Raw genomic sequence first — 25,835 nt, forward strand, 5'->3', positions numbered from 1 at the left:
TATTCAGAACTCCTGGTTCAGCAGGGAGTTACGGATTAGGACAGCAGGCTTATGGATTAGGATCCTGCTTCTTTGTTCCCAGACTATGTCTTTATTTGACAAGAATGCAGTCCAAGCAGGCCTTCTTTTGAAAGAATTTTAGCTCTAACTCTTTTATTTGCTTTCTTATCTTGAATGAGTTGCTATAAAGATTCTATAATTCTGTGTCTTCACCATTAGCAGGGACTTACTGATACTCATCTCATGGTCCCAAGAGAGAGAAAATTGTAGGATATATGAGATACATGAGAAAAACAAGAGGGCTTTGTAAACTATAAGTCACTCTCTAGCTAGAAGAAATTAAATCTCTCATTTGCTAATGTTGTTCTCCTTTTCAAAATATACCTCCCATCTTTCTTTTCTGAAATGGAACTTATTGCAGCCCTAATACCAAAATGGTAAAGTTCAAGAAGGGAGACAGCGTGGGCCTCCGGTTGGCTGGTGGCAATGATGTTGGGATATTTGTTGCTGGAATTCAAGAGGGGACCTCAGCGGAGCAAGAAGGCCTTCAAGAAGGAGACCAGATTCTGAAGGTAAGAACAGTCCAGCTCCGATTCTAGAAGTTACTTGTAAGGAGTGTGCTTTTCTGGGTGTTCTTTCCGTAAAGGAAGAGAAAGTGGTTCAGCTGGTGAAACAGAGCAGCTGCCAGTTTGTTGGTGCCCAGCACTGAAGTCTCTCTATTCCTCAAATGGGTCCTGTCTTCTCAGTCCTGGAACCCAGAACTCATCCATGTATCTATGAAAATTGATAGCGTTTAAACTTAGTTTGATTAACGTGAAAACATTGAGACTCTCAGTAAGCAGTTGCAGGAAAGAGTTTTCAAAAAGGTCTTTCTAACTTTTGCTTTTTCACTGTGTTCCCCCTGCCTGCTGTCTCTCTTAAGGCAGTTTCCTGTAATTGAACAAAGGTAGACGTTGGCATCAGACTGGGTGATTTGAATTTCATCCCAAGCTCTCATTAGTTCTGTGACCCTGGTTCACCCAGAGACTTGAGTTTCTGTATTTGTTTAATGGGGATGAGAATACCTGCCTCACAGGGACCCTAGCAAGATTAGACCAGGTAACACTTACAAGGCACCTAGCAGAGTTCCCTGGCACAGAATATCTGAAGGTCATTGTCCATTCTTTTTTCTTACTGGAAGATAACAAATAGATGCTACTCAATGTTATTTACATCTAAAATTGTCCAGGAAAGGGAATTCCTGGTTAATCAAATAATGATACTTAAAAAGTTAATATGTGTTTGTATCATCTGTTAAAGAATTAAAAAAATAACTCAACTTGACATTTGTGTGTGTGTGTGTGTGAGTGTGTGTGTGTGTATGGCATTCTTTGTTGACTTCAGAATTAATTTCAAGAACATCAGGCCGGGCACGGTGGCTCAAGCCTGTAATCCCAGCACTTTGGGAGGCCAAGGCGGGTGGATCACAAGGTCGAGAGATCGAGACCAACCTGGTCAACATGGTGAAACCCCGTCTCTACTAAAAATACAAAAAATTAGCTGGGCATGGTGGCGCGTGCCTATAATCCCAGCTACTCAGGAGGCTGAGGCAGGAGAATTGCCTGAACCCAGGAGGCGGAGGTTGCAGTGAGCCGAGATCGCGCCATTGCACTCCAGCCTGGGTAACAAGAGCGAAACTCCGTCTCAAAAAAAAAAAAAAAAAAAAAAAAAGAACATCAAGTGTCTCCTTACAATAAAAATACAGAGTACTAGGGAACTGTCTTTTTTGAGTCTCACTCTGTCACCCAGGCTGGAATGCAGTGGTGCTGTCCCAGATCACTGCAACCCCTGCCTCCTCGGTCCTCAGCCACCCCAGTAGTTGAGATTACAGGTCCACTTGTAATTTTTGTCTTTTTTGTAGAGACAGGGTTTAGCCATGTTGCTCAGGCTGGTCTCAAACTCCTGAGCTCAAGAAATTTGCCCGCCCGGGCCTCCCAAAGTGCTGGGATTACAGAGGTGAGCTGGGAACTGTCTTCATGGGAATTTCTTTCTGCTTCTGCAAAATTGCAGTTCTTATATATGTATGAGTTTTTTTTTTTTTTCTTGTTAATGTTAGTAAAAAGTCCATATGTAGTAAACTGAGGGGTCTGATAGGGGCTTCCAGGCTCCAGGGAGATGGGAGAAAAAGGTTCTAGAATTCTCAAGGAAGCAGGCAGCAAAGTACAAAAACAGGCGGTCCCCTTCCTTCTTGGCCCCATTGCAGTTGTTCGGATTTCATTTCTGGAGCAGATGAAGGGCATACCTTGATCATGAGCTTTGCAAAAGCTTTCCAGTGAAATTCTAGACCTTCCTTGGCCCTGGGCAGGATCCTAGAAGACGAAATGTACCTGTGCAACCTCATGGTGCCGCATGCCTAGGAAATACCACTCACCAAATGTTACCAATGAAAACCCCATCTGAGTGCCGGCTCATACCAGTTTACTCTTGGCATATATGCTAATGAAGAAAAAAGGTATTTTTCCCAACTAGTGTGAGGCCGTAGAATGACAGCTAGAAACTTGGAGCTTTTATGCATTAAGGTTCAACGATAAAATATTTTTGTACTTTGAGGGGGTGGGAGATTTTCTAAATTTCTGGGAAGAAAAGTAGTGAATTCACCTAGAGGCTTGGCAGTCTGACCTCTCTGTAAGTTGTTGTTAGAAGGGGAGGGTCACTTCAGATGGATTAAAAAGTCATGGTATCAGCATATACACTTAAGGTGTTTTGTTTCCTGTTATCACCCTGGCAACAAGGAGGAACTCTGGGAACTGGTTTCCTTTGCAGACATCCCATATAGAGGTCAGTCAATGGGTGGTCCGCATTTTGGGGGTGCGAATAAATTTTCTGTTGACTACAAAAGAAGCTTTCAGTTCTAGAAAGGGGTGAAAAAGATTGAGTTTGCCTACCAGGGTGGAGAGCTGCTCCACAATACTAAGCTGTGGCTGATACAGGATCGCCTTCAGGCTCACAGCAGACACGGCTAGGCCCTGTAGACTACTAAACAGCTCATCAAAGAGGCTATTTATTGGAAAGGACTGTTCAATGTAACCTGCAAGTAGAAAAGTGCTGCCGTAGCCTTTTTTCACTTTAATTTGTTCCAATGCCCTTTTTCATGGCCAAATTGAATATATAAAGTGAGCCTTATACACATGCTAATCACTTTCTTCTGTTGTGGAGTTTTAAGTGTGGTTCTTTGTTTTGCAAAGGTGATAGCCTGAAGTGTGGAATGAAGGCAAAAAGCAGGATATGTATGTTCCTTATCGCTAATGTACTTATTCCTGCTTGGCTTAACTACCTCTTTGCTTATCGTTTATCTGATAGAGCTGTCATTTCTCTTTCAGAAACTTTTATGGGATGGAAAAGAGAAAAAAGACTTCTAAGTTTGGTTATTAACCATGTAGATTTTAAAAATGTAGCTACCCTGTGTGCTTTGATTTTGACCATTATAGTTTTTGGCTGTTGAAGACTGTCATTGAGACTGATTGAAGATCAATCTCTTGTGGCCGGAGAGATGGACTGAAGGGCTTCCAAGCTCCTCCCCCAGCCTTGTGGCCCCATCTTATTTAAATAAATAAATAGAAGCATATACAGTACATAGAAAAGTAGACATAGGGCCATATATAGGTACAGATGTAGATAAACAAATGACACAAGAACGGATACCAAAATGGGCTGATCCCTAATTAGGGGACAGAGAGGTACAAATAACACTACCTTAATTACTAAATATGTTTCAAAGGAAAAGTGAACTCAATTGCTTTAGCAAATCACTTTATTTTAAAAGCACCAATTAGTTTTAGTCTAATGCCTACTTTCACTTAATCATAAATTTTGGCCTCAATTAAGGCCTAACTAAGGATAAGTTTCTTCTTTAATAAAGCATTACTCTTGTGATTAAAAGGATTCTGTAATTGTCAATGACTGAAGAAAAAATATTTCATAGGAATTTTATATCTTCTTTTCATTTCTACAGAATATTATTAACATATCAGGTACTTTAAGATGATTTTTGCATTTTGCTTATTTATAATTCTGTTTTAGAATAGGTTTAAGATATAGAACTATGATTTCAAAATGTCTTGTTCTTTGTGCTACATTCAATTTTACTTGCTTTCTAACTATAAGGCTGATGCTGTTTAATTTTATAAAGGCCTTTTAATTTTAGAAACACATGTTAAACGCTTTTAGGTGACAGAAGCTGTAGGAGAAAGGTGGAATTGGTCACAGTCTTTATTTGCACACTTTTATTTGAACCAGTTTAAAATTAGCACGAATGCTGGGCCAGCATGCTCATTTGCCACAGACTCTGCTTCTCCCTATTGCATTATAGTAATAGGTTTCAGACTTGTGTATTACTTTCTCAGCCACCTCTGTGAGAGACTCCCAGAAGGGAGAGAGAAACAACCACACGCAATGCTAATTTGATCTGGTGACAGATCCTTGCCTCAGTCTTATCTCTAAGGTGCGGTTGGCAGTGTGGGGAGGCAGGAATGTTTAGTGATGCCCACATACCCAGGCCCATAGCAAGGTGCTGGGTGGCAGGGCTTGAATAATGACATTAAGGACTCATTTACATTTTGGTTTTGCTCTGGGGGCTCAGTGGTACCTTATGATAAACGTCTCTGTTTTTTCTTTTCTTTTTCTGTTTTTCCTTCCTAATAGGTGAACACACAGGATTTCAGAGGATTGGTGCGGGAGGATGCTGTTCTCTACCTGTTAGAAATTCCTAAAGGTGAAATGGTGACCATTTTAGCTCAGAGCCGAGCCGATGGTGAGCACGTTTGGCCTTTTAGTTTAGCTGTGGTGGCAAGTGGGAAGGATGAGAAAGGTGTCTTGGTATCAGAATAGGCAAATCTGGGTATTTAAAAATTGAGATGGATCTCAACACCTAATCCTTGGGTCCCACGTGTGTGAAGAAAATGTGGGTGCCATTTAACTTTCTGTAAAAATGTTTTCTATGCATGCACTGAAATAATTTTCTAGGTGTGTCAATTTGGAATAAAACTGCCTTCCTGAACAGTGATGCAGCCTTACGTTCTGCCTGGAGTTTAACATATGCCAGGTTCAAAGGCCGTGGCTGCTGGCTGGTGCCCCTGTCACCCCGGCCAGTCTGACACGTTGTTTCACCTTTCCAGGCCTTTCCCATCTGTGAAGTGGGGGTTGACAGTATCTTCTTTGTCTGCTTCAGAGCTTGATTGGCAACTGTGTTAATCAACGATCTCCAGAGAAACAGAACCAATAGGAGATACTGGAATCAATAGGAAAGAAAAAGATTTATTATAAAGACTTGGCTCGCCGGGCGCGGTGGCTCAAGCCTGTAATCCCAGCACTTTGGGAGGCTGAGGCGGGCGGATCACAAGGTCAAGAGATCGAGACCATCCTGGTCAACATGGTGAAACCCCGTGTCTACTAAAAAATACAAAAAATTAGCTGGGCATGGTCGCGCGTGCCTGTAATCCCAGCTACTCAGGAGGCTGAGGCAGGAGAATTGCCTGAACCCAGGAGGCGGAGGTTGCGGTGAGCCGAGATCGTGCCATTGCACTCCAGCCTGGGTAACAAGAGCGAAACTCCGTGTCAAAAAAAAAAAAAGAGTTGGCTCACATAATTATGGAGACTGGCAAGTGCCAAGATCTGCAGTGAAAACAGGCAAGGTGGAGACTCAGTAGAGCCAGTGATTTAGTTCTAGTCTCAGTCTGAAGGCCTGAGAACCAGGAGAGCCAATGGTGTGTAGTTCCAGTACAAAGGCAGGCAAAAGAGCTCATGTCGCCTTTTGAAGGCCATCAGGCAGGAAGAGTAATTCCCTCTTAACTGAGAATGGATCTGACTGTTATTCTCTTCAGGCCCTCAGCTGATTGGACAAAGCCCACCTGCATGGGGGAGGGCGCTCTTCTTTGCTCAGTCTACCCATTTACATGTTACTCTCATTCAAAAACACCCTCAGAGAAAGACTTAGAGTAATGTCTGACCAAATATCTGGTCATTTCATGGCCCGATCAAGTTAAAATAAAACTAACCATTGCAGCAAGCCATGAAGTTAGTTATTCGTCCTTGTTCCTTTTGGAGCTGTGACTGCCATAGGGCTTGTGTACTGAATGGAAAGAAGGTAAAAGGGAGATCAGAGATAGGAGAGGCTGTGTTGAGCATCTAATACTTTTACTAAGCTGAATGCAGCAAACGATGCTTTTGTCTTTCAGTGTATAGAGACATCCTGGCGTGTGGCAGAGGGGATTCATTTTTTATAAGAAGTCACTTTGAATGTGAGAAGGAAACTCCACAGAGCCTGGCCTTCACCAGGGGGGAGGTCTTCCGAGTGGTAGACACGCTGTATGATGGCAAACTGGGCCACTGGCTGGCTGTGAGGATTGGAAACGAGTTGGAGAAAGGCTTAATCCCTAACAAAAGCAGGTAACAGATTGTATTTTCACACATTCCTTTTAATACTTCCCCCTGCAGAAAACTACAGAACCCCCCCCCCAGACACACACACACACACACACACACACACACACACACACACACACACTCACTCTCAAAAGGAAACCCCACATGAGTTCTTTACTTGTCATCATCTATTTCTTGTTTATGGGGAGCGGCCTGAACTGTAAATAGCTACCCGCAGGTTGGTTGTGAGTAAATTTAGCATCATGTGGTTGGTGGTTACATGTGGCTGTTTGCACAGCTTCCTAAGGAGCATCCACTGCCTTGCACCGTGTACAAGAGAGATACTGAATGGCCATAGCACACCAGCACACCTCTTAGAGACAGGGTACCCTTGTCTGGTGCCCAGTCTTCATCCTTGGAAAAGCTTATGCACCTCAGTGAACAGTTGGTGTTTGGCTGACAGTGCAGGAACTTAGAAAAGAGACCTGCATTTGATCAGGAGTTCCAGGTGTGTGTACTGTGTACCTGCATATCAGGATGAGCCAAATTTCACATTTATTGCTGAGTCACTTCTGGTCGATTTCATAGAGATGCAGCCTTTTACTGTTCCCATTTAGAAATCAAGGTCTCCACATTTCCCACCCTCCGAAGCTTCTTCATTGTCAAGCTGAGTCTTCTCTGAGCTTAGAAGTAAAATTGACTAGATTTGATTAACAAAATGCATGTTTGATGCGTTTCCTGGCTTTAGAGATTGACTTCCCGTGGTTTCTTTTCAGAGCTGAACAAATGGCCAGTGTTCAGAGTGCCCAGAGAGACAATGCTGGGGACAGGGCAGATTTCTGGAGAACCCGTGGCCAGAGGTCTGGGGCGAAGAAGAACCTGAGGAAAAGTCGGGAAGACCTAACTGCCGTTGTGTCTGTCAGCACCAAGTTCCCGGCTTATGAGAGGGTTTTGCTGCGAGAAGGTGAGGAAGCCACATGGGGCCTGGAAAGGATCCTACTGGGCTCTGAGCCTGTTCACCTTCATTTTCAGACTTTTGGTCAAGTTCTAACTTATGTATGTCAATTATGCCAAAGCCGAGCTGAATTGGGGGTGGGAGAAACCACAGTTTCTTTCATTTAGTTGTGTTATTAAAATAGAGTTTATAGAGTTGAAATCAAATTCTAACAAGGAGCATGATTTATAAAAAGTGAGCTCTTCCAGTTCCTAAATTGAGGCATATTTCTGCAACCTAAAAAGCGTTTTAATACCCCTGTTCAAAAGTTGTCGCATATGGCTGGGCACTGTACCTTACACCTGTAATCCCAGCACTTTGGGAGGCCAAGGTGAGACAATCACTTGAGCTCAGAAGTTCAAGACTAGCCTGGGAAATATAGTAAGCCCTCATCTCTATAAAAAATTTAAAAAGTTTTCAATGACGAAGTTTGTGTTTAAAAAATGGTGAGGAGCCTAGGCAGTGTAGTCCCGGCTACTCAGTAGACTTGACATCGGGGGATCATTTGAGCCTGAGAGTTTGAGTTTAGTCTGGGCAGCATAGCGAGATCTTTTTTCTTAAAAAAACAATCAGTATTGGGTTGAATGAAAAGAAAAAGACTGTTTTAAATGGCGAGGATAGTGAAGGCATCGTCTTCTGCGGGGGTGGGAGAAACCACAGTTTCTTACATTTAGTTGTGTTATCAAAAGCTCATACACTACTTTTGCTGCTTATCTTAATAGCTAGACAAGTGTGTATGCTATAATGGCCTTTCTTGTCATTTCAGCTGGTTTCAAGAGACCTGTGGTCTTATTCGGCCCCATAGCTGATATAGCAATGGAAAAATTGGCGAATGAGTTACCTGACTTGTTTCAAGCTGCTAGTAAGTCTGTCAGTGCTTTGTTTTTTTCTCGTCAAATTTTTATTTTGAAAAATGTCTAACATATAGAGGAGTTTGAAGAATAATCACCTGGAATCACCAGTTGTTAACATTTTGTCACACACTTTCACCCACTGCTTGCACCATAGACACACACACACACACACACACACACACACACACAAATTTCTGCAGAGTCATTCATAACACTTTATCCCTGAATACTTGTGTGAATCTCCTAAGAACAAGGACTTTCTCCAACATAACCACAATACCATTATCACAGCCAAGAAAGGTAACATTGATACAGCGTGATTTCGTTTATAGTCCATTTTCCACATTTTCTCAGTTGTCCCAGTTATGTCCTCCATAGCTTTTTTTTTAAAAAAAAAAACTCAAGATAACAACCAAGGATTATTCATGACATTTGATTTTTATGTCATTTTGTGATTTTTATGCCTTTTCAGTCCCTTCTTTTCTTCTAAATTATTTTGTTACAATGGTATTTTGAAGAATCCAAGCTACTTTTCTCCTAGAGTGCTTCCAGTTGGGCTGGCCTAACCATTTCTTCCCAGTTATATTTACACTAAGCAAGTTGTGTGGGTTTTTCTCACTGAATCTCATTAGGAGACACCTAGTGTCAGGTGTGCCATCGTTGCTGATGCTAGGGAGTATTCGGTTGTCACTGTTTCCCAACAGTTATTTAGTTCCCTGTTTTTGCTTTTGCAGAAACAGAACCAAAAGATGCAGGATCTGAGAAATCCACTGGAGTGGTCCGGTTAAATACCGTGAGGCAAATTATTGAACAGGTGAGAAATGTGGTCCGGTTAAATACCGTGAGGCAAATTATTGAACAGGTGAGAAAATTCATCCTTAGACCATGTTCTCAGAAAGAATTGGATCATGGTTTGCTGCAGTCACTTTTAGAATAGTATCTGTACTTTAATCATTAAATGTTTATAATAAAAATTTGGCTAGGTGCTGTGGCTTACACCTGTAATCACAGCACTTTTGGAGGCCGAGGCAGGTGGATCACTTGAGGTCAGGAGTTTGAGACCAGCCTGGCCAACATGGTGAAACCCCATCTCTACTAAAAACACAAAAGTAGCCAGGCATGGTGGTGGCTGCCTGTACTCTTAGCTACTCGGGAGGCTGAGGCAGGAGAATGGCTTGAACCCAGGAGGTGGAAGTTGCAGTGAGCCGAGATTGGCCACAAGAGCGAAACTGCATCTCAAAAATAATAAAATAATAATAATAATGTAAATGCAAACCATTTCACTGTGTGGAAATCAGTCACTGTTCTCTGGCAGTAACATACTGGTTTTTTTTTTTCGGAGTTCTCAGCATTGTACCAAAGAATGTGTTAATTCATTTTATCAGAAGTTCTAACACATTGGTAATATTGAAGTGGGCATTAAGTGAAAGGAAATGTTTTCTGCTTCTTGATTTAAATTTACAAGGTAGTCCAGGCATGGTGACTCAAGTCTAAATCCCAGCACTTCGGGAGGCCAAGGTGGGTGGATCACTGAAGTCAGGAGTTTGAGACAAGCCTGGCCAACGTGGTGAAACCCTGTCTCTACTAAAAATACAAAACCTAGCTAGGCGTGGTGGTGGCAGGTGCCTGAAATCCCAGCTACTCAGGAGGCTGAGAGAGGAGAATTGCTTGAACTGGGAGGTGGAGGTCACAGTGAGCCGAGATCGCACCACTGAGCTCCAGCCTGGGCAACAGAGCGAGACTCAATCTCAAATAAGTAAATGAAGAAATAAACAAATGAACAAGATATATCCCATTCAGCCTTTACTTATTAAAAGAAAGTATTTGATGCTATATTACTTCATATACCCATTTATATAACTTTTCCCGGTTTGTAACAGGATAAGCATGCACTACTGGATGTGACTCCAAAAGCTGTGGACCTGTTGAATTACACCCAGTGGTTCCCAATTGTGATTTTTTTCAACCCAGACTCCAGACAAGGTGTCAAAACCATGAGACAAAGGTTAAATCCAACATCCAACAAAAGTTCTCGAAAGTTATTTGATCAAGCCAACAAGCTTAAAAAAACTTGTCCACACCTTTTTACAGGTAAGTGAAATGTAAATGTAGTCCCTTTGCTAAAAAATGGGAAATAGAGAATTGAAGAATAAAAGAAATAACAAATTAATCTGAATGGAGAATTTGAAATCATGTTCACGACTCCTTGAAAAATAGTTAATCCTATAAAATAAGATATTAGAGGCTGGGCGCGGTGGCTCAAGCTTGTAATCCCAGCACTTTGGGAGGCCAAGGCGGGTGGATCACAAGGTCAAGAGATCGAGACCATCCTGGTCAACATGGTGAAACCTCGTCTTTACTAAAAATACAAAAAATTAGCTGGGCATAGTGGCGCATGCCTGTAATCCCAGCTACTCAGGAGGCTGAGGCAGGAGAATTGCCTGAACCCAGGAGGCGGAAGTTGCAGTGAGCCAAGATCGCGCCGTTGCACTCCAGCCTGGGTAACAAGAGCGAAACTCCGTCTCAAAAAAAAAAAAAAAAAAAAAAACAGGAGTCAAGATATTAGACCAGGGCCGGGCGTGGAGGCTCAAGCCTGTAATCCTAGCACTTTGGGAGGACGAGGCGGGTAGATCATGAGGTCAAGAGATCGAGACCATCCTGGTCAACATGGTGAAAGCCCGTCTCTACTAAAAATACAAAAAATGAGCTGGGCATGGTGGCACGTGCCTATAATCCCAGCTACTCAGGAGGCTGAGGCAGGAGAATTGCCTGAACCCAGGAGGTGGAGATTGCGGTGAGCCAAGATCGTGCCATTGCACTCCAGGCTGGGTAACAAGAGCGAAACTCCGTCTCAAAAAAAAAAAAAAAAAAAAAAAAAGATATTAGACCAATGGCATTTGTATATTGAACTTAGTAATTTTGTCTATTTGAAAATGATCATAAAGATCCATAATATAGTAATAATTAGCCATTTTAATGAAATTCAGATTTTCCTGTTAGACTATACGGTTAGTGATTGAGCCAGGCAGAACAGCTTCATCTCTCTAGAGATTGTGTCATTGTTCTCTACTCACCTTCAATACGTGCACTAACTTACAAAGTAAAAGGAATTTGGTTTCATTATTTAAAAATATCCCTGTCCGGGATGGTGGATCACATTTGTCATCCAAATACTTTGGGAGGCCAAGGCAGGAGGATCACTTGAGCCCAGGAGTTCAAGACCAGCTGAGCAACAATAGTGAGATACCATCTCCACTTAAAAAAAAAGTGGCGGAGCATGGTGGTGCATACCTATGGCTAAGGTGGGAGGATCGCTTGAGCCAGGAGTTCAAAGCAGCTGCTCCTTGTTGCTCCGTGATGGCACCGCTGCACTCCTGCCTGGGTGAGTGAGTGAGACCCTGTCTCTTAAAAAAAAAAAAAAAAAATCTTAAAATAGAAACTTGAACATTCTAAATATTGGATGACATTATTACTCTTTGTTAGGTGTGATAATAATATTGTGATTTTTTTAAATGAAATTCTTTTAGGAATACATACTAAATAAAATATTTATGGTTGACCTAATACAATTTTGGAAATTTGCCTGAATAGTCTGCAGTGAGGGGAGTAGGTGGGACAGAGACAGGACAAGACTGGCCAAGACTTAATAGTTGTTAGTTGTTGAACTGGTTGATATATACATGGGAGTTCATTAAACTGCAATCTGTATTTTGTACATGTTAAAAGATTTACCTAATAGAATATGTTTTTTAAGTCCATGAAATGAAAACCCGTTGCTATTAATCATGAAAGTAAAATGGTCTAAGAACGTGACATATTTTAGAAACAATATATGCACTACCTATATAAATGATTAATTCTGTTAATATGGGATTATTAAGAGTCTGAAAAGGGTTACACAAAATTCGTGGTCATGCAGGGCATTATTTTGTGGGGGCAACATGAGGAGACTGCAAGAATATGATATCCTCAGGGTGAGGATAGCTCATTGAGTTTCTTGCCCATCATCACCCACCCGTGTCTTTTTTAGCATGTCTCTGATACTGGGGAGGAAGGGGGTGAATGATTGTGTTCACATTCGACACTTGCTTTAGTGTAACTTGGTTTTTCTTGTTAAAAAGAGGTGCACTACTTACCGCTTGGCCAAATGAGAGATAGTTTAACCAAATGCAGAGGAGACAGTGGTCCATCATAAACTAGATTTCTGTGAATATAGTCTTAAGTACTCATACTCTTGGTATATTCATGAATGTCTTTTCTGTTCTTTTTACTAGTATTTATTATTATTACTGTGACTATTACAGCCACAGTGAACAGTGGTACAGCCTTTCACGTGTGCTGTCTTATTAAGACCATAAGAAAGGCCTGCACTTTTGCATAGTCACAATTCCGGTGCATGACTGAGCCCAGACTAAGCTATGATGTCCCTCACTGTCCAATATTGTACATATGTTACAGCACAGACATATTCTAATGTCCAAAGGGGTCACGTAATGCAGCCTTTCCTTTTGACAGATTAAAAAACTGAGGCTGAAGTGATTATAAATGAAGTTAAAACTATTCCCACTTTATTTTTCTTCCTGCCTTTGTCTGAGTACACTGAACAGCTAGAGTCTTCCCTCTGAGTCAAATCTGGGGTTCATGTGAGGATGTAAGAAATTGGGAAGGGAAATATAGAGCATTGTAGAGGAAGCACTAGGCTGAAGGCAGCTGGATGAGGAGAGCAGGGTAGAAGAAGGCAGCCAGTGACTGTGGGGCTCTCCCTTGATCTAACCTTGAATCTGCATCATTTGCTCTTGGGAGCACAGGCCACAGTAGCTGACTAAATCAGAGTGAGGATCTGGAGGGGTCCATGTGTATGGAAGGGAAGGGGTAGCAACACCTCAGTTAGCTCCATAAGTGGATTACAAGAGCCTTGAAGGCAGAGCGTGAACATTTTCCAGTGTTTATGTTCCTGAGGCCAGCATCAGGACTAGCACATGGGCAAAGAAGTGTTTGTAACTTACGTTAGAACTGCTTCTGGCACACCAAGCCATTTCTTGCCTAAACTCATCAGGAACTTGAAAGTTTTAGAATAACTCAGATCAGAGGTTGGAATGGAAACATACACTGTGAGCATTGAGTTTCATCTGGAATGCTGAAGTGATCTTACCTCACCATAAATTGCCAATCTCTTATATAGAATTGTGCAGTCTTCAGGATAGATGGTGCAGGGTCTTGAGCAACTTTGACCAGCAGGCTCCAATTTTCTATGTAATGGTCTTTTACAGTACTCTTCCAGACTTCTAAGTTTGACTCCCTACAGCTGTGTGGTGTGTGCCTGTAGTCAGTCCCAGCTACTTGGGAGGCCAAGGTGGGAGGATTCCTTGAGCCCAGGAAGCAGAGGTTGCAGTGAGCCAAGATTGTGGGTATGGGTGACTGTGCTAATTGATTTTATTCCCCATCTCACTCTCATCCCACTCAGCTTGACCAGGTGTTGACTCGAGGCTGTGTGCCATGGCCAGAAACACTGGTCTTTACATTTGAGCAGTAGAACCTTCAGGCAGAATTAATATTTTATATTTTTTCTTTTTTTTTTTTCTGTTTGAGACCAGAGTCTCCCTCTGTTGCCCAACCTAGAGTGCAGTGGCGCAATCTCGGCTCGCTGCAACCTCTGCTTCCTGGGCTTAAGGGAAGCCTCCCACCTCAGCCTCTGGTGTAGCTGGGACTACAGGCATACGCTACCATGCCTGGCTAATTTTTGTATTTTTTGTAGAGACAGGTTTTCACCATGTTGCCCAAGCTGGTCTCAAACTCCCGGGCTTCAAGCAGTCCGCCCGCATTGGCTTCCTAAAGTGCTGGGAGTACAGAGGTGAACCACCATGCCTGGCCTATTTTATAGGCTTTTAAAATGATTTTAAGTGTATGGCATTTTTGTGAGTTAATAATTGAGAATAATAGAGTGCTTTGATGAACAAAGTAATTTGAAGTCAAGCTTTATGTTACATGTAGTCTCTTTAGTCTCTTTTGTTTTCTTTTTTGTAAAGTAGTAAGAAAGCCCCTCTTCCTCCCAAGCGTTTAATTATGACAGTATGAAAATGGGTCTCCTTACCGTCTTACAGTACTTCTCAGTTAAACTAGAGAAGCTTTATTCTGAGATTTGCCCAAAAGCAAGTTGACTTGTTATAATAAGTTTAAGTGTTAGGCTTGCCTCCCCCACTACCAATTTTTAAAAATTTGCTATAAAATACATTTGCATGTATAATATCACAAAATTGTTTTTTGGTTTTTTTTTTAACAAATTTTGAATTACATACTTTCTTGGAGTCTTGAAAGCACTTAGTTCATGGTTTGAAGATTATTTAAGTTGAATTACGGATTTAGAGACCTAAATGGGGCTACTCTTTTATATTACATTGTGGAATTTTAATTCCTGATTTCTCAAGGGAACGTAGACTAGCTAGTAGACCACAGAAAGCAGAAGGAAGTTGCTGAGCTTCCTAGCTGGGTACTTTGGCTGTTGCTTACCCGTTAAGAGAGGGTCTAGCATGCTACTGTTAACCCAAGCATATGAAAAGCTTTATTGAGATTTAGCTTACATAGCATATAATTTACCCATTGGAAAGTATACAGTTCGCCTGGGCACACTGGCTCATGCCTGTAATCACAGTACTTTGGGAGGCCAAGGCAAGCGGGTCACTCGAGCTCAGAAGTTTGAGACCAGCCTGAGCAACATGGTGAAACCCTTTCTCTACTAAAAATACAAAAATCAGCCAGGTGTGGTGGTGGGTGTCTATAGTCCCAGCTACTCAAGAGGCTGAGGTGGGAGGATCACTTGTGCCTGGGAGCTGGAGGTTGCAGTGAGCCAAGATTGTGCCACGGCACCCCAGTTTGGGCAACAAGGAGACCCTGTCTCCAAAAAAAAAAAAAGTATGCAATTCAGTGAGTTTTAGTATCTTCAGAGTTGTACAGCTGTCATCACAATCAATCTTAGGACATTTTTATCATCCCCCAAAGACACCACATACTCATTAGCAGTCATTCCCCATTTCTCCCCTTCCCTAAACCCTCTAGTCTTAGATATTACCTTTTGCAGTTCCTCTTGGTGCCTCCAAACCCCCTTGGCTGGGAGGAGGAAGTTGCACTGACCATACATGTCAGGGCTGGGCCCTCAGAACCTCAGTACTCCCAACTAAGGCAGTGGCTGAATGAGCATCCTTTCAGTATTTCACTTCTTTGAGCTCAAAAGATAGATGAAGTCTATCCAAGGGGATATGGGCATAGCCCAGAGGTTGGGAGCAACAGATAATTAACTAGTATTGCTCCAAGGCAAAGAATCTGAGAGGCCAAATGAGAGACTCCAATAATAAGCCAAAGGTACTTAATTCAGCAGAGTCAAGGGAAGGCAGCCTCATGTCTGTGCACTTGCCTGTTAAAAAGAGGTCAAGTGCATGAGTTGGATATTACCTTTATTTGTAGCTTAGGAAATTAGCTGCTGTCAAGCTCTCAATTTTTATTCATAAAATTGACTGTTGATGTGATTTCAGTAAGAGGTTTTGTGGTTTTCTTTATCAAGGGACAAGACCATATTTCTTGCATCTCACAAATGGCCCTTTTAACTTTAAATTTTCTTTAGGATGAAGACCGACTGTACTTAGCTCCCACATAAAGCTTTAAAAGACTGCTTAACATTTTGTGTATATTTGGTGTAAATCACTCATTTTGTAACCAGGGTACAAAATCTCACTTCCATGTTTAAGTATCATATTTTAGCTATGAGATGAGCACAGTAATCTTTGCAGCATACCATGATAAGAATACAAAAGTCCATGGAATCAAAGTTAATTTGCTTCAGGTTGTCCTCTGGGTCAGTTTATTTCAATGCTGTAAATAATTAATAACCAAGGAAATTGTAAACTCATTCAGGATTTTCCAAGGTCACTGTTAGAACTTCTTAAGTGGAAGAAAGCTATGTTACTTGGAGGAAAGCCTGAAGCATCATTGCTTACAAAATTTGCTTAATGGTTCTTTTTGGCTTCAGATGTGATAATACAATACAAAACGCCATGGCAATGTAGTTGAAAGGAAATCCTAATTTACGTGCAGTCTGATAATTTTAGGTACAATTGAACTTGTTATTTTGGACCAACTTGCTTGTCTAGTTTATCTCCATTAGGTCCATAATACATATTGCTGAAGAAATGGCATGTTGTACTTTGTTGGTATTTTATATCTGTACTGTAAATTTCTATTTTTAGATGAGCCATCTAGTGTGGTGGCTGAGGCCATAGGCTCTGGGAGCAAACTTCTTAGCTTGCATCCAAGCTTCACACTTGCTTGATGTGCAGCCTTGGGCTAGTTAATTTCACTACTCTGCCTTGGTTTCTCATCTATAAGATGGGCATCATAGCAATACCCACCTTACAAAGTTTGTGTGATCATGAAATGACCTAATCCAGGTAAGGTACTTGGGAATAAGTAACTGATGCAAGTACTGCTATGTAAGATATACTTTGTTCTGAGTAGAAAATGTTTATTCTTTGAGTACACACTGGTTGAGTTTAATTTGTATGTATATTCTAAAATGTGTAAGTCTCATCAGAATGATGCTGTCCACGTCCATGAATTCAGCTAATCATGTATAGAAAATATTTGGGAGATAAAATGGATGGTTACATCTAAATATATGCAGGGTTTTTTTTCTTGTGATTATTCCCTTAACAATATAGTATAACAACAATCTGTGTAGCATTTACATTGTATTAGGAATTATAAGTAATCTAGAGATGATTTAAAGTATATAAGAGGATGTACATAAGTCGTATGCAAATACTATGTCATTTTGTATCAGGGACTTGAGCACCTGTGGATTTTTGCATCCAAGTTGGGGGTGTCCTGGAACCAATCCTCTACAGATACAAAGGGAAAAGTGTATGCTTAAGTGTTACTTTTAATATTTTATTGGAGGTAGCCAACGGTATATTAGTGTATATTTTTCTTATTTATAATATACATGTCTATGTAAATGATCTTTAGAGTCTTGCTCTGTCACCCAGGCTGGAGTGCAGTGGTGTGATCTTGACTCACTGTAACCTGCGCCCCCCGGGTTCAAGCAATTCTTGTGCCTCAGCCTCTTGAGTAGCTGGAACCACAGACGTACGTCACCACACCCAGCTAATTTTGGTATTTTTATTAGAGACTGGGTTGGTCAAGCTGGTCTCAAACTCCTAGCCTCAAGTGATCCACCCACCCAGGTCTCCCACAGTGCCGGGATTACAGGCATGAGCCATGGCACCTTACCTATATTTATTTGTTTTGTATGTATTTTTGTTCCTGAAAACATGCTTTTTTTGTTTTTGTTTTTGCTTTCTTTCTCTCTCTCTCTCTCTTTTTTTTTTTTTTTGGGAGACAGAGTCTTGCTCTGTTGCCTAGGCTGAGTTCAGTGGCATGGTATTGGCTTACTGCAACCTTTGCCTCCCAGGTTCAAGCAATTCTCCTGCCTCAGCCTCTCCTAGTAGCTGGGATTATAGGCACCTGCCTGCCATCACTCTTGGCTGATTTTCGTAGTGAAAGGGTTTCACCATGTGACCAAGCTGGTCTTGAACTCCTGACCTCAGGTCATCTGCCTGCCTTGGCGTCCCAAAGTGCTGGGATTACAGGCATGAGCCACCACACTCAGCCAAAAACACCCTTCTTAAAAACTTTTTTTTTTTTTTTACTTCTAAGATGGAGTCTCTCTCTGTCACTCAGGCTATAGTACAGTGGCATGATTTCCACTCACTGCAACCTCTGCCTCTTGGGTTAAAGCGATTCTCCTGCCTCAGCCTCCCGAGTACCAAGTATCTGGGACTACAGGTGCATGCCACGGTGCCCAGCTAATTTTTGTATTTTTAGTAGAGATGAAGGTTCACCCTGTTGGCCAGGATGGTCTCAAACTCCTGACCTCATGATCTGCCTGTCTCGGCCTCCCAAAGTACTGGGATTACAGGCATGAGCCACTGCAGCTGGCAAAATACATTTTTTAAAGTTAGCTTTTCTGAAAATAAACATTCTGAAAATCTATTTTTAGCTTTATCACATCCACCCATAATGTGAACTCAAACAGCTAGATGGTTAATAGTTTTAACTGCATTCATTGAAAGGGGTTTAGTAGTCAAAGTTGTGCAGACATTTTCTTGTGTCTGCTCAAGTCTTAATTCAAATATGACAGAACTGAGTATAAGTTATGTCAAATAGCATCCTTAATAAATTTGGCTCTGGAAGTTAATGCAGACATTTTTGTTTGCATTTCTATAGCTACAATCAACCTAAATTCAGCCAATGATAGCTGGTTTGGCAGCTTGAAGGACACTATTCAGCATCAGCAAGGAGAAGCAGTTTGGGTCTCTGAAGGAAAGGTATGTGGCATAGATACGCTGCTATAAGGTGAGAGTCCCTGTTCTGAAACTTTCTCAAGAGGGCAGTGAATGTAGTCAAGCCATTCCCATTTGAAGTGATGCTCACATGTGTGCTAATCAAGTTTGAAATTTCATAAATTCTCTGACCAAGTAATAAAAATGAAGGAACTTTTAAAAGAAGAGCAGAATGTGATTTGTGCAGCCCTACATTCACTTCCCTTTTACTTTTAATGTAGTAACTAGTGTTATATTCCAAGTACACTAATCAGAGCTTACAAGATCTCATGCTGAGCTCCACAGCTTACTAAGGACGTGGGAAACTTAGAGTGCAGATGAGAGGTGAGGTTGAGCAACTTGGAGAATATGGCTAAAAATTAATAAAAAGAAGAAAAGCGAATAGAGTTGAAATTACTTAGAATAAAAGTTGAGTTGTGTTGGGAATGTGTCATTGTTCTGGGAGTTTGTAAGGGTGATGTGGGAGCATTAGGGAATTTGTCTAGGCCTCTAGAATTGGATCACATCTCCCTGGTGGAGATAGCTCACACATGCGGCTGTGCTGCAGGGAGGAAAGAGGGAGATTCTATTACTTGTGGCCCCTTTTATTCTAGAAGCTTTTGGTGCTAGTATCCTGTACACCAGCTGAACTGAGGTAGTTTTGTGAAACTTTACAGTGACTGTTTTGTTGCAGAATTGACTAAGTCTTGCTCTTTGAGAACTAGATGTTTAGTCGAAGTATCTGGCATCTGTGGAATGCTTCCAGTTTGGAAGACTCTATGCAAGCTTCCCTGGGGAGAGCAAGTTGAGCAGGACATAGCTTCTGCCTTTGAGGGGCTCAGAATCTTGTAGAGTTGTGGATGTGAGTATACACAAGGCAGTGTGCATGTGTTGATCTTACTAGGAGAGTGGTCCCAGGAGAACAGGCTGCAGAGGAGCTGGATTCAGAAGAAAAGCAAGACAGTCTGCGGGAGTATGGCTCAGCCGTGGTATGGAGGATGGATGGTAGCACAGACAGGCTGCAGGACCCCTAATTTGAGTTCCTGCACAAAAATGAGCATAGTGTCAACATTGTACCAAAGCCAAGTGATTTCAGGGAAAAAAATAAAAGTTGCCTTCCCTGGCGAGCACATCGAGGTTTTAGTCCCTTGGCTGTGCCCTTGGGAATTTTCTTGAGGCCACACTCCCAGAGCCATGTCAGACCCCACTGACCCTCCGACACAAATTCCTCTAGATGGAAGGGATGGATGATGACCCTGAAGACCGCATGTCCTACTTAACTGCCATGGGCGCGGACTATCTGAGTTGCGACAGCCGCCTCATCAGTGACTTTGAAGACACGGACGGCGAAGGAGGCGCCTACACTGACAATGAGCTGGATGAGCCAGCCGAGGAGCCGCTGGTGTCGTCCATCACCCGCTCCTCAGAGCCGGTGCAGCACGAGGAGGTGAGGCGAGGCAGGCCACGGGCAGGAGCAGGAGAGCCTGGTGTTTTCCTTGCACTCTCATGGACAGCTGTGTGTTCAGGGTGTTGTGGAAGGCGTTCCTAAGGGATGGAGCAGATGACTTCCAGGGTCTCTTGCTCTGAGTCCACACTGGCATGGTTGCAGTCCATGGGAAAGTGGGGTAGGCAGGTGGGCTTCAGAAGAGCTTGAGTGGTCAGCACTCCTCACACCCATGCCCTCAGGCGTGATGGATAAACAGAATGGCTTTATGTGTCAGCTGTCCAAATTACCAGAGGAACATTCCTTCCCATGCAGTATTGTTGTATGTGCTTGTAACCTTTGATTAGGTTTCTCTCTGTACTCTTAGATGTCCTTGCTTTCCTTCCCCATCCTGCCTTTAACCTTTCTAATCTTGCCAAAGCTCTTGAGTATTTTCCTATCAGTTTCCTTCTCTCTCTGATATTTCAGTTTTTTGAGTTCACGATCAGACATTCATCTGATCACATGTACTGTGCATCCACTGTGATTAGACAGCATACGGGATCCTTACACATTGACAGACACTCTAAAGTCACCGCCAGGTTAGGACCAGAGCAATTATTAGTTGCACCTCAGAGAATGTTGGAATAATGATCTTTGTAGATGAGATTAGTCATATATTTGGATAATTATTGCTGTGGATTTCTCTCTACCAATTTAGCTCGTTCCAGTCAATGAGTTTTTTCTTTCTGAAATAGAACTATTAAAAAAAAAAAAAAAAAAAAAAAAAAAAAGACCCAACAACAACAAACTGAAGGAGGAGAAAAATACACCATCACCACAGCAACAAATTAGTTTATGCTAGACAAGTTGTAAAGAATAAATTAACTCCCAGATGTCTACAGACTAGATGTTGTTAGTGACACAAGAGATTTTAGGCTTTTGGAGGGTTCTTTAAAAAATGTGCTTTAAAGGAAGAGACTCTACATTGGATGCAGCCAGTTTTTAAAAATGTGTCTGAAGCATTTGGTGATGGTGTCTGCCTGTTCAGTAAAGAAGCACCGGCTCAGGACCTCAGCTTCTGAACTCACCCAAGTTTGCAGAATTCCTGCAAAGCAGATGAGTGCTCTGTTCTCTCTGCTTGTATGTTCTTGTTGTGAATGAACCTTTGTGTCTTGTAGAGCATAAGGAAACCCAGCCCAGAGCCACGAGCTCAGATGAGGAGGGCTGCTAGCAGTGATCAACTTAGGGACAATAGCCCGCCCCCAGCATTCAAGCCAGAGCCGCCCAAGGTACGTGGCTGGGAAGCCAAGGATGGGAAGGAAGAGGAAGCAGGTGCCTCTGGAGTCCTGGACAGCCAGGGAGGAGCATGCCTGATAAGATGGTGTTTAATTACAGTTGTAACTCATTATCAGTCTTTTGGCCTGTTGGGTGAACCCCCAAATTAGGGAAGGGCAAAAAGGAAGGAAAGGCAATATTAGGAGAGCATATAATTTTAGGACTGTTAGTGTTTATTTAATCTACTTTTTTTTGGTTAAAAAAAAAAAATAATAAGATTGTAAAGAAAAAGATTGAAAAAATGCTGCATGCCCAGAATCACCAATTGCAGAATCTGTTTTTCTTTTGCTGTCCAGCTAAAGTTTTCTGCCCACAGACTGATTTAGATGCACCAGATAATTCCTACTGGTGATTTGCTAAAGCAAATATCATCAACATTGCTTACAATGCCTCTCATTAAGAGAACTGCTTATTTGTTTAATAAATTATTATCGAGAACAGAATCAATATAAAGACACAAAGATTATATATCTTTATGTAATCAAAATATTATTTACCTTCAGTTAGAATCAGAGCGATGACTATGCTTTTCCTTATAAACAAATAAAATCCATTTAACTCAATAATTTATTTTATTATTTATTATTATTTTTTGAGACAGAGTCTTACTCTGTTGCCCAGGCTGGAGTACTGTGGCATGATCTCAGCTTACTGTAGCCTCTACTTCCTGGGTTCAAGCGATTATTCTGCCTCAGCCTCCCAAGTATCTGGGACTTGCAGGCGCAGACCACTACATTCAGCTAATTTTTGTATTTTTAGTAGAGATGGTGTTTTGACATGTTGGCCAGGCTGGTCTCAAACTCCTGTCCTCAGCTGGTCCGCTCACCTTGGCCTCCCACAGTGGTGGGATTACAGGCATGAGCTGCCATGCTCGGCCTAACTCAATAATTTAGATGAGAAGAAAGCAATAATTGATTTTGTGAGCTGTCAGAAGTAGTAAATGTGATAGGTTCTGAGTAATAATAATAATGAGACCTGAGTAATAATAATAAGTGACCTCATAAAATATATTAGTGAAAATTTGCAAGCCAGGCAAGACTGGAAGTATGAAGGAGAAGTGGCTGTCATCGTGAAGCTGTGCTCTCCCTGCTCCCCACCCCAGTCTCATTCCTCAGCTGGACCTGGGTCTCACCTCTGGGCCGGCTCATGCACCCTTAGTGCATCAGTGACCTCAGAGTTCCACTCTTCCAATCCCAAAGCCTGAATTGTTCTGAGATCGTCTTTGAGATGCTAATCTCCTCTAGCACAAAATTACTCCAGGTCTGATATTACCTCCAGCAATCACAGCCCTCCGAGCACTTTCCCTGCACCTTTTTGGCTTTCTGGTATTCCTAATACTCTAGTGCAGGAAGGGAGGTAGGGCTCAGGAAGCCCAGCCAGTGGCTGTTTGCCCTGCTGTATTACATTCCTTGTCAGAATGGTATTTGTTGACCACCTTTGGAAACTGATCAGGAAATGGAATGTATTAAATCACTAATATAGATTTGAAAAGAAACTAAAAGCCCAAGGTAAAAACGTGTCGTTGCTCTCTGCAGGCCAAAACCCAGAACAAAGAAGAATCCTTTGACTTCTCCAAATCCTATGAGTATAAGTCAAACCCCTCTGCCATGGCTGGTAATGAAATTCCTGGGGCATCTACCAAAGGCTATCCTCCTCCTGTTGCAGCAAAACCTGCATTTGGGCGGTCTATACTGAAGCCCTCTACTCCTCTCCCTCCCCCAGAGGGTGAGGAGGTGGGAGAGAGTAGTGAGGAGCAAGATAACGCTCCCAAATCAGTCCTGGGCAAAGTCAAAATATTTGAGAAGATGGATCACAAGGCCAGATTGCAGAGAATGCAGGAGCTCCAAGAAGCACAGAATGCAAGGGTAATTGTTTTTAAACTACATGTCAATACGAATTTTAAATAAGTTTGATTTCAGTGTAACAGTGCACAGCTCCTTTTCCACTGCTGCAGATGTGACAAAGGCATGTGCTGTGTGTGTCACTTCAGATTGCCAGCTCCCTGCACATCCTTGTTCTTCCGATGAAGAAAACTTGACAATATGGGGGAAGAAGATTCTGCTCTCTATACATAGAACTTTGTATAGCGTTCTGGAAGGAGGAAGGGTGATAAGAGAATCGGTGCCTCTCAGAAATCGTTTTAATTAGAATGTGATTTTTTTTCTCTCTTAACGGAGTCTTCATTGGCTCCCAGATTTGCCATAGAAACAAAGCAGACTTTGGGTGTTAAAACAGTAAGGCCCATAGACTGTAGTTTTTAAGCTGTTTGAATTTGTATACCATATGGACATAGAACCTTTCAAATGTCTAAGAAGAATTCAAAGGTCTGTGGAACATATTTGCCAGGTAGATGTGGGAGTTTTCTTTCAAATCTAGCACAACAGCAGTATATCTGAGCATTTTTCTTTTATTGTGGTAAAATATACATGAATTTACCATTTCTGCCACTTTTTTCTTTTATTTACTTTGTTTTATTTGTTTCGTTTGAGGCAGAGTCTCCCTCTGTCACCCAGGCTGGAGTGTAGTGGTGTGATCACAGCTCACTACAGCCTCGACGTCACAGGCTCAGGAGATGCTCCCACCTTAGCCTCCTGAATAACTGTGACCACAGGCACACACCACCACACCCAGCTAATTTTTCCTATTTTTTGTAGAGACACGGTTTTGTCATGTTGCCAGGCTGGTCTCAAACTCCTGTGCTCAAGCAATCCACCCTCCTCAGCCTCCCAAAGTGCTGGGATTACAGACTGCACCCAGCCTCAACCATTTCAAAGCGTTCAGTTCAGCAGCATGAAGAACCTTCACATCGCTGTTTAGCCATCACCACCACCCATTTCCAGAACCTTTTCATCCTTTCCATGTGAAACTCCGTACCCAGTAAATACTAACTCACCATTCTCCTCTTCTTGCAGCCCCTGGCACCCACCCTTCTACTTTCTGTTTTTTGTGAATTGGACAGTGTAGGAACCACCGAGAAGCAGAATCATTCGTGATTTATCTTTTTGTGATTGGCTTATTTCCCTTAGCATCATGTCCTCAAGATTCATCCACGTTGTAGCATGTGTCAGAGTTTCATTCCTTTTAAACGATTTTCCTGTTTGATGGGTACCACACATAACCATGGAAATGAGGAAGCTGCTTCTGTGTTTCCTCTTCTTGAAATGGGATGGGAAAATAAGTAGGCTACAGGGAAAGGGTGGGACCAGCAGGAAATCAGCAAGCAGAGTGCCCAGTGGTTCATTCTTTCGCTTTTGTTCTTTCCTTTTTTAATTACCACAGATCGAAATTGCCCAGAAGCATCCTGATATCTATGCAGTTCCAATCAAAACACACAAGCCAGACCCCGGCCTGCCCCAGCACATGAGGTAAGGGCTGCCCAGTGGGTGTAGGTCTAAGGCAGGGACTTCTCAAGGACTGGGGCTTGAAGAAAGAATTTCCTTTAACCAGATTTCAGAGTAACAGGAAGATTTTTTTTCCCCACTGGTTGTCTGTCTGTTTTACTCATTCCATCAAATTTAATTATAAAGATTACAGAATCAAAACTTCAGCATGGTTTGCTTGTGTGCGAAAACTCTGACAGAGTGTCGTGATTGATGTTTCAAGCCAGTACCCTTTGAACGTTGGAGCCTGGTTATGTTACATTGCACATGGTTAGCACGTGAGCAGAATTCCTAGGGCTTAGACCTGTTTTGTTGCTGTTTGCTGACTCTCAGCCAAGCTTCTTCATTCCTTTGCATCACCCAGCAAAGTCAGACCACTTGTGCTGCCCTGAGGTCTAAATGGACTGTGACAAGCAAATGAGCAGTCTTGGTAAATGCCACACACAAACAGCAGGAATGATCACAGTGTCTTCTTGTTGAGGTTTTACACTGGATTGCTTCCTGCTTCTGAGAATAGGAAAGAAAAAGTCACATTTTATTGTGGCCAGTTTTTTTTTTTTTTTGAGACAGAGTGACTGTTGCCCAGGCAGTAGTGGTACAATCTTGGCTCACTGCAACCTCCATCTCCTGGGTTCAAGCTGTTCTCATGCCTCAGCCTCCCAGGTAGCTGGGATTACAGCTGTGTACTTCCACTCCTGGCTAATTTTTGCATTTTTAGTAGAGATGTGGTTTCACCATGTTGGCCAGGCTTGTCTCAAACTCCTAACCTCAGGAGGTCTGCCCGCCATGGCCTCCCAAAGTGCTCGGATTACAGGTGTGAGCCACTGCACCTGGCCTCTTGTGGCCATTCTAGCTGGAAGCTGAAGTCTAGTTTTACAGCAATAGAAAACTGGAAACAAATTTCTTTTTTACCAGTTGAATGGTTGCCTCTAGCAACAAAGAGTATGATGGACTGAAACTGGCAGAGAACTCTCACTGCTGGGTAAGACTAGCCAGGAAGCTTAGGGATTGGGAGGCCACCCCCTGTCCAACAGGGAGCACCTGGCTGGCTTCCTCACACACAACCCAAATGGGCAG

General features: G+C 42.3%; 1 protein-coding gene across 4 annotated transcripts in view; it reads left to right on the plus strand.

The window, feature by feature from the left end:
• The window catches only part of TJP2 (tight junction protein 2), a 142,626-nt gene that overhangs the window by 116,002 nt on the left and 789 nt on the right, over positions 1-25,835 (plus strand). For 3 of the 4 annotated variants that reach the window (XM_039461280.2, XM_039461278.2, XM_074394708.1), the window contains 12 exons: positions 422-572; positions 4,681-4,789; positions 6,213-6,423; positions 7,176-7,363; positions 8,160-8,255; positions 8,982-9,061; positions 10,128-10,338; positions 18,523-18,623; positions 19,852-20,064; positions 21,222-21,332; positions 22,914-23,243; positions 24,658-24,743. In XM_039461280.2, coding sequence (XP_039317214.2) covers positions 422-572; positions 4,681-4,789; positions 6,213-6,423; positions 7,176-7,363; positions 8,160-8,255; positions 8,982-9,061; positions 10,128-10,338; positions 18,523-18,623; positions 19,852-20,064; positions 21,222-21,332; positions 22,914-23,243; positions 24,658-24,743 — 1,887 coding nt within the window. The remainder of the gene's footprint in view (positions 1-421; positions 573-4,680; positions 4,790-6,212; positions 6,424-7,175; positions 7,364-8,159; positions 8,256-8,981; positions 9,062-10,127; positions 10,339-18,522; positions 18,624-19,851; positions 20,065-21,221; positions 21,333-22,913; positions 23,244-24,657; positions 24,744-25,835) is intronic. The other variant, XM_074394709.1, reaches the window with a different exon arrangement.

Source organism: Saimiri boliviensis, chromosome 2, assembly GCF_048565385.1.
Source record: "Saimiri boliviensis isolate mSaiBol1 chromosome 2, mSaiBol1.pri, whole genome shotgun sequence".
Classification (NCBI taxonomy): Eukaryota; Metazoa; Chordata; class Mammalia; order Primates; family Cebidae; genus Saimiri; species Saimiri boliviensis.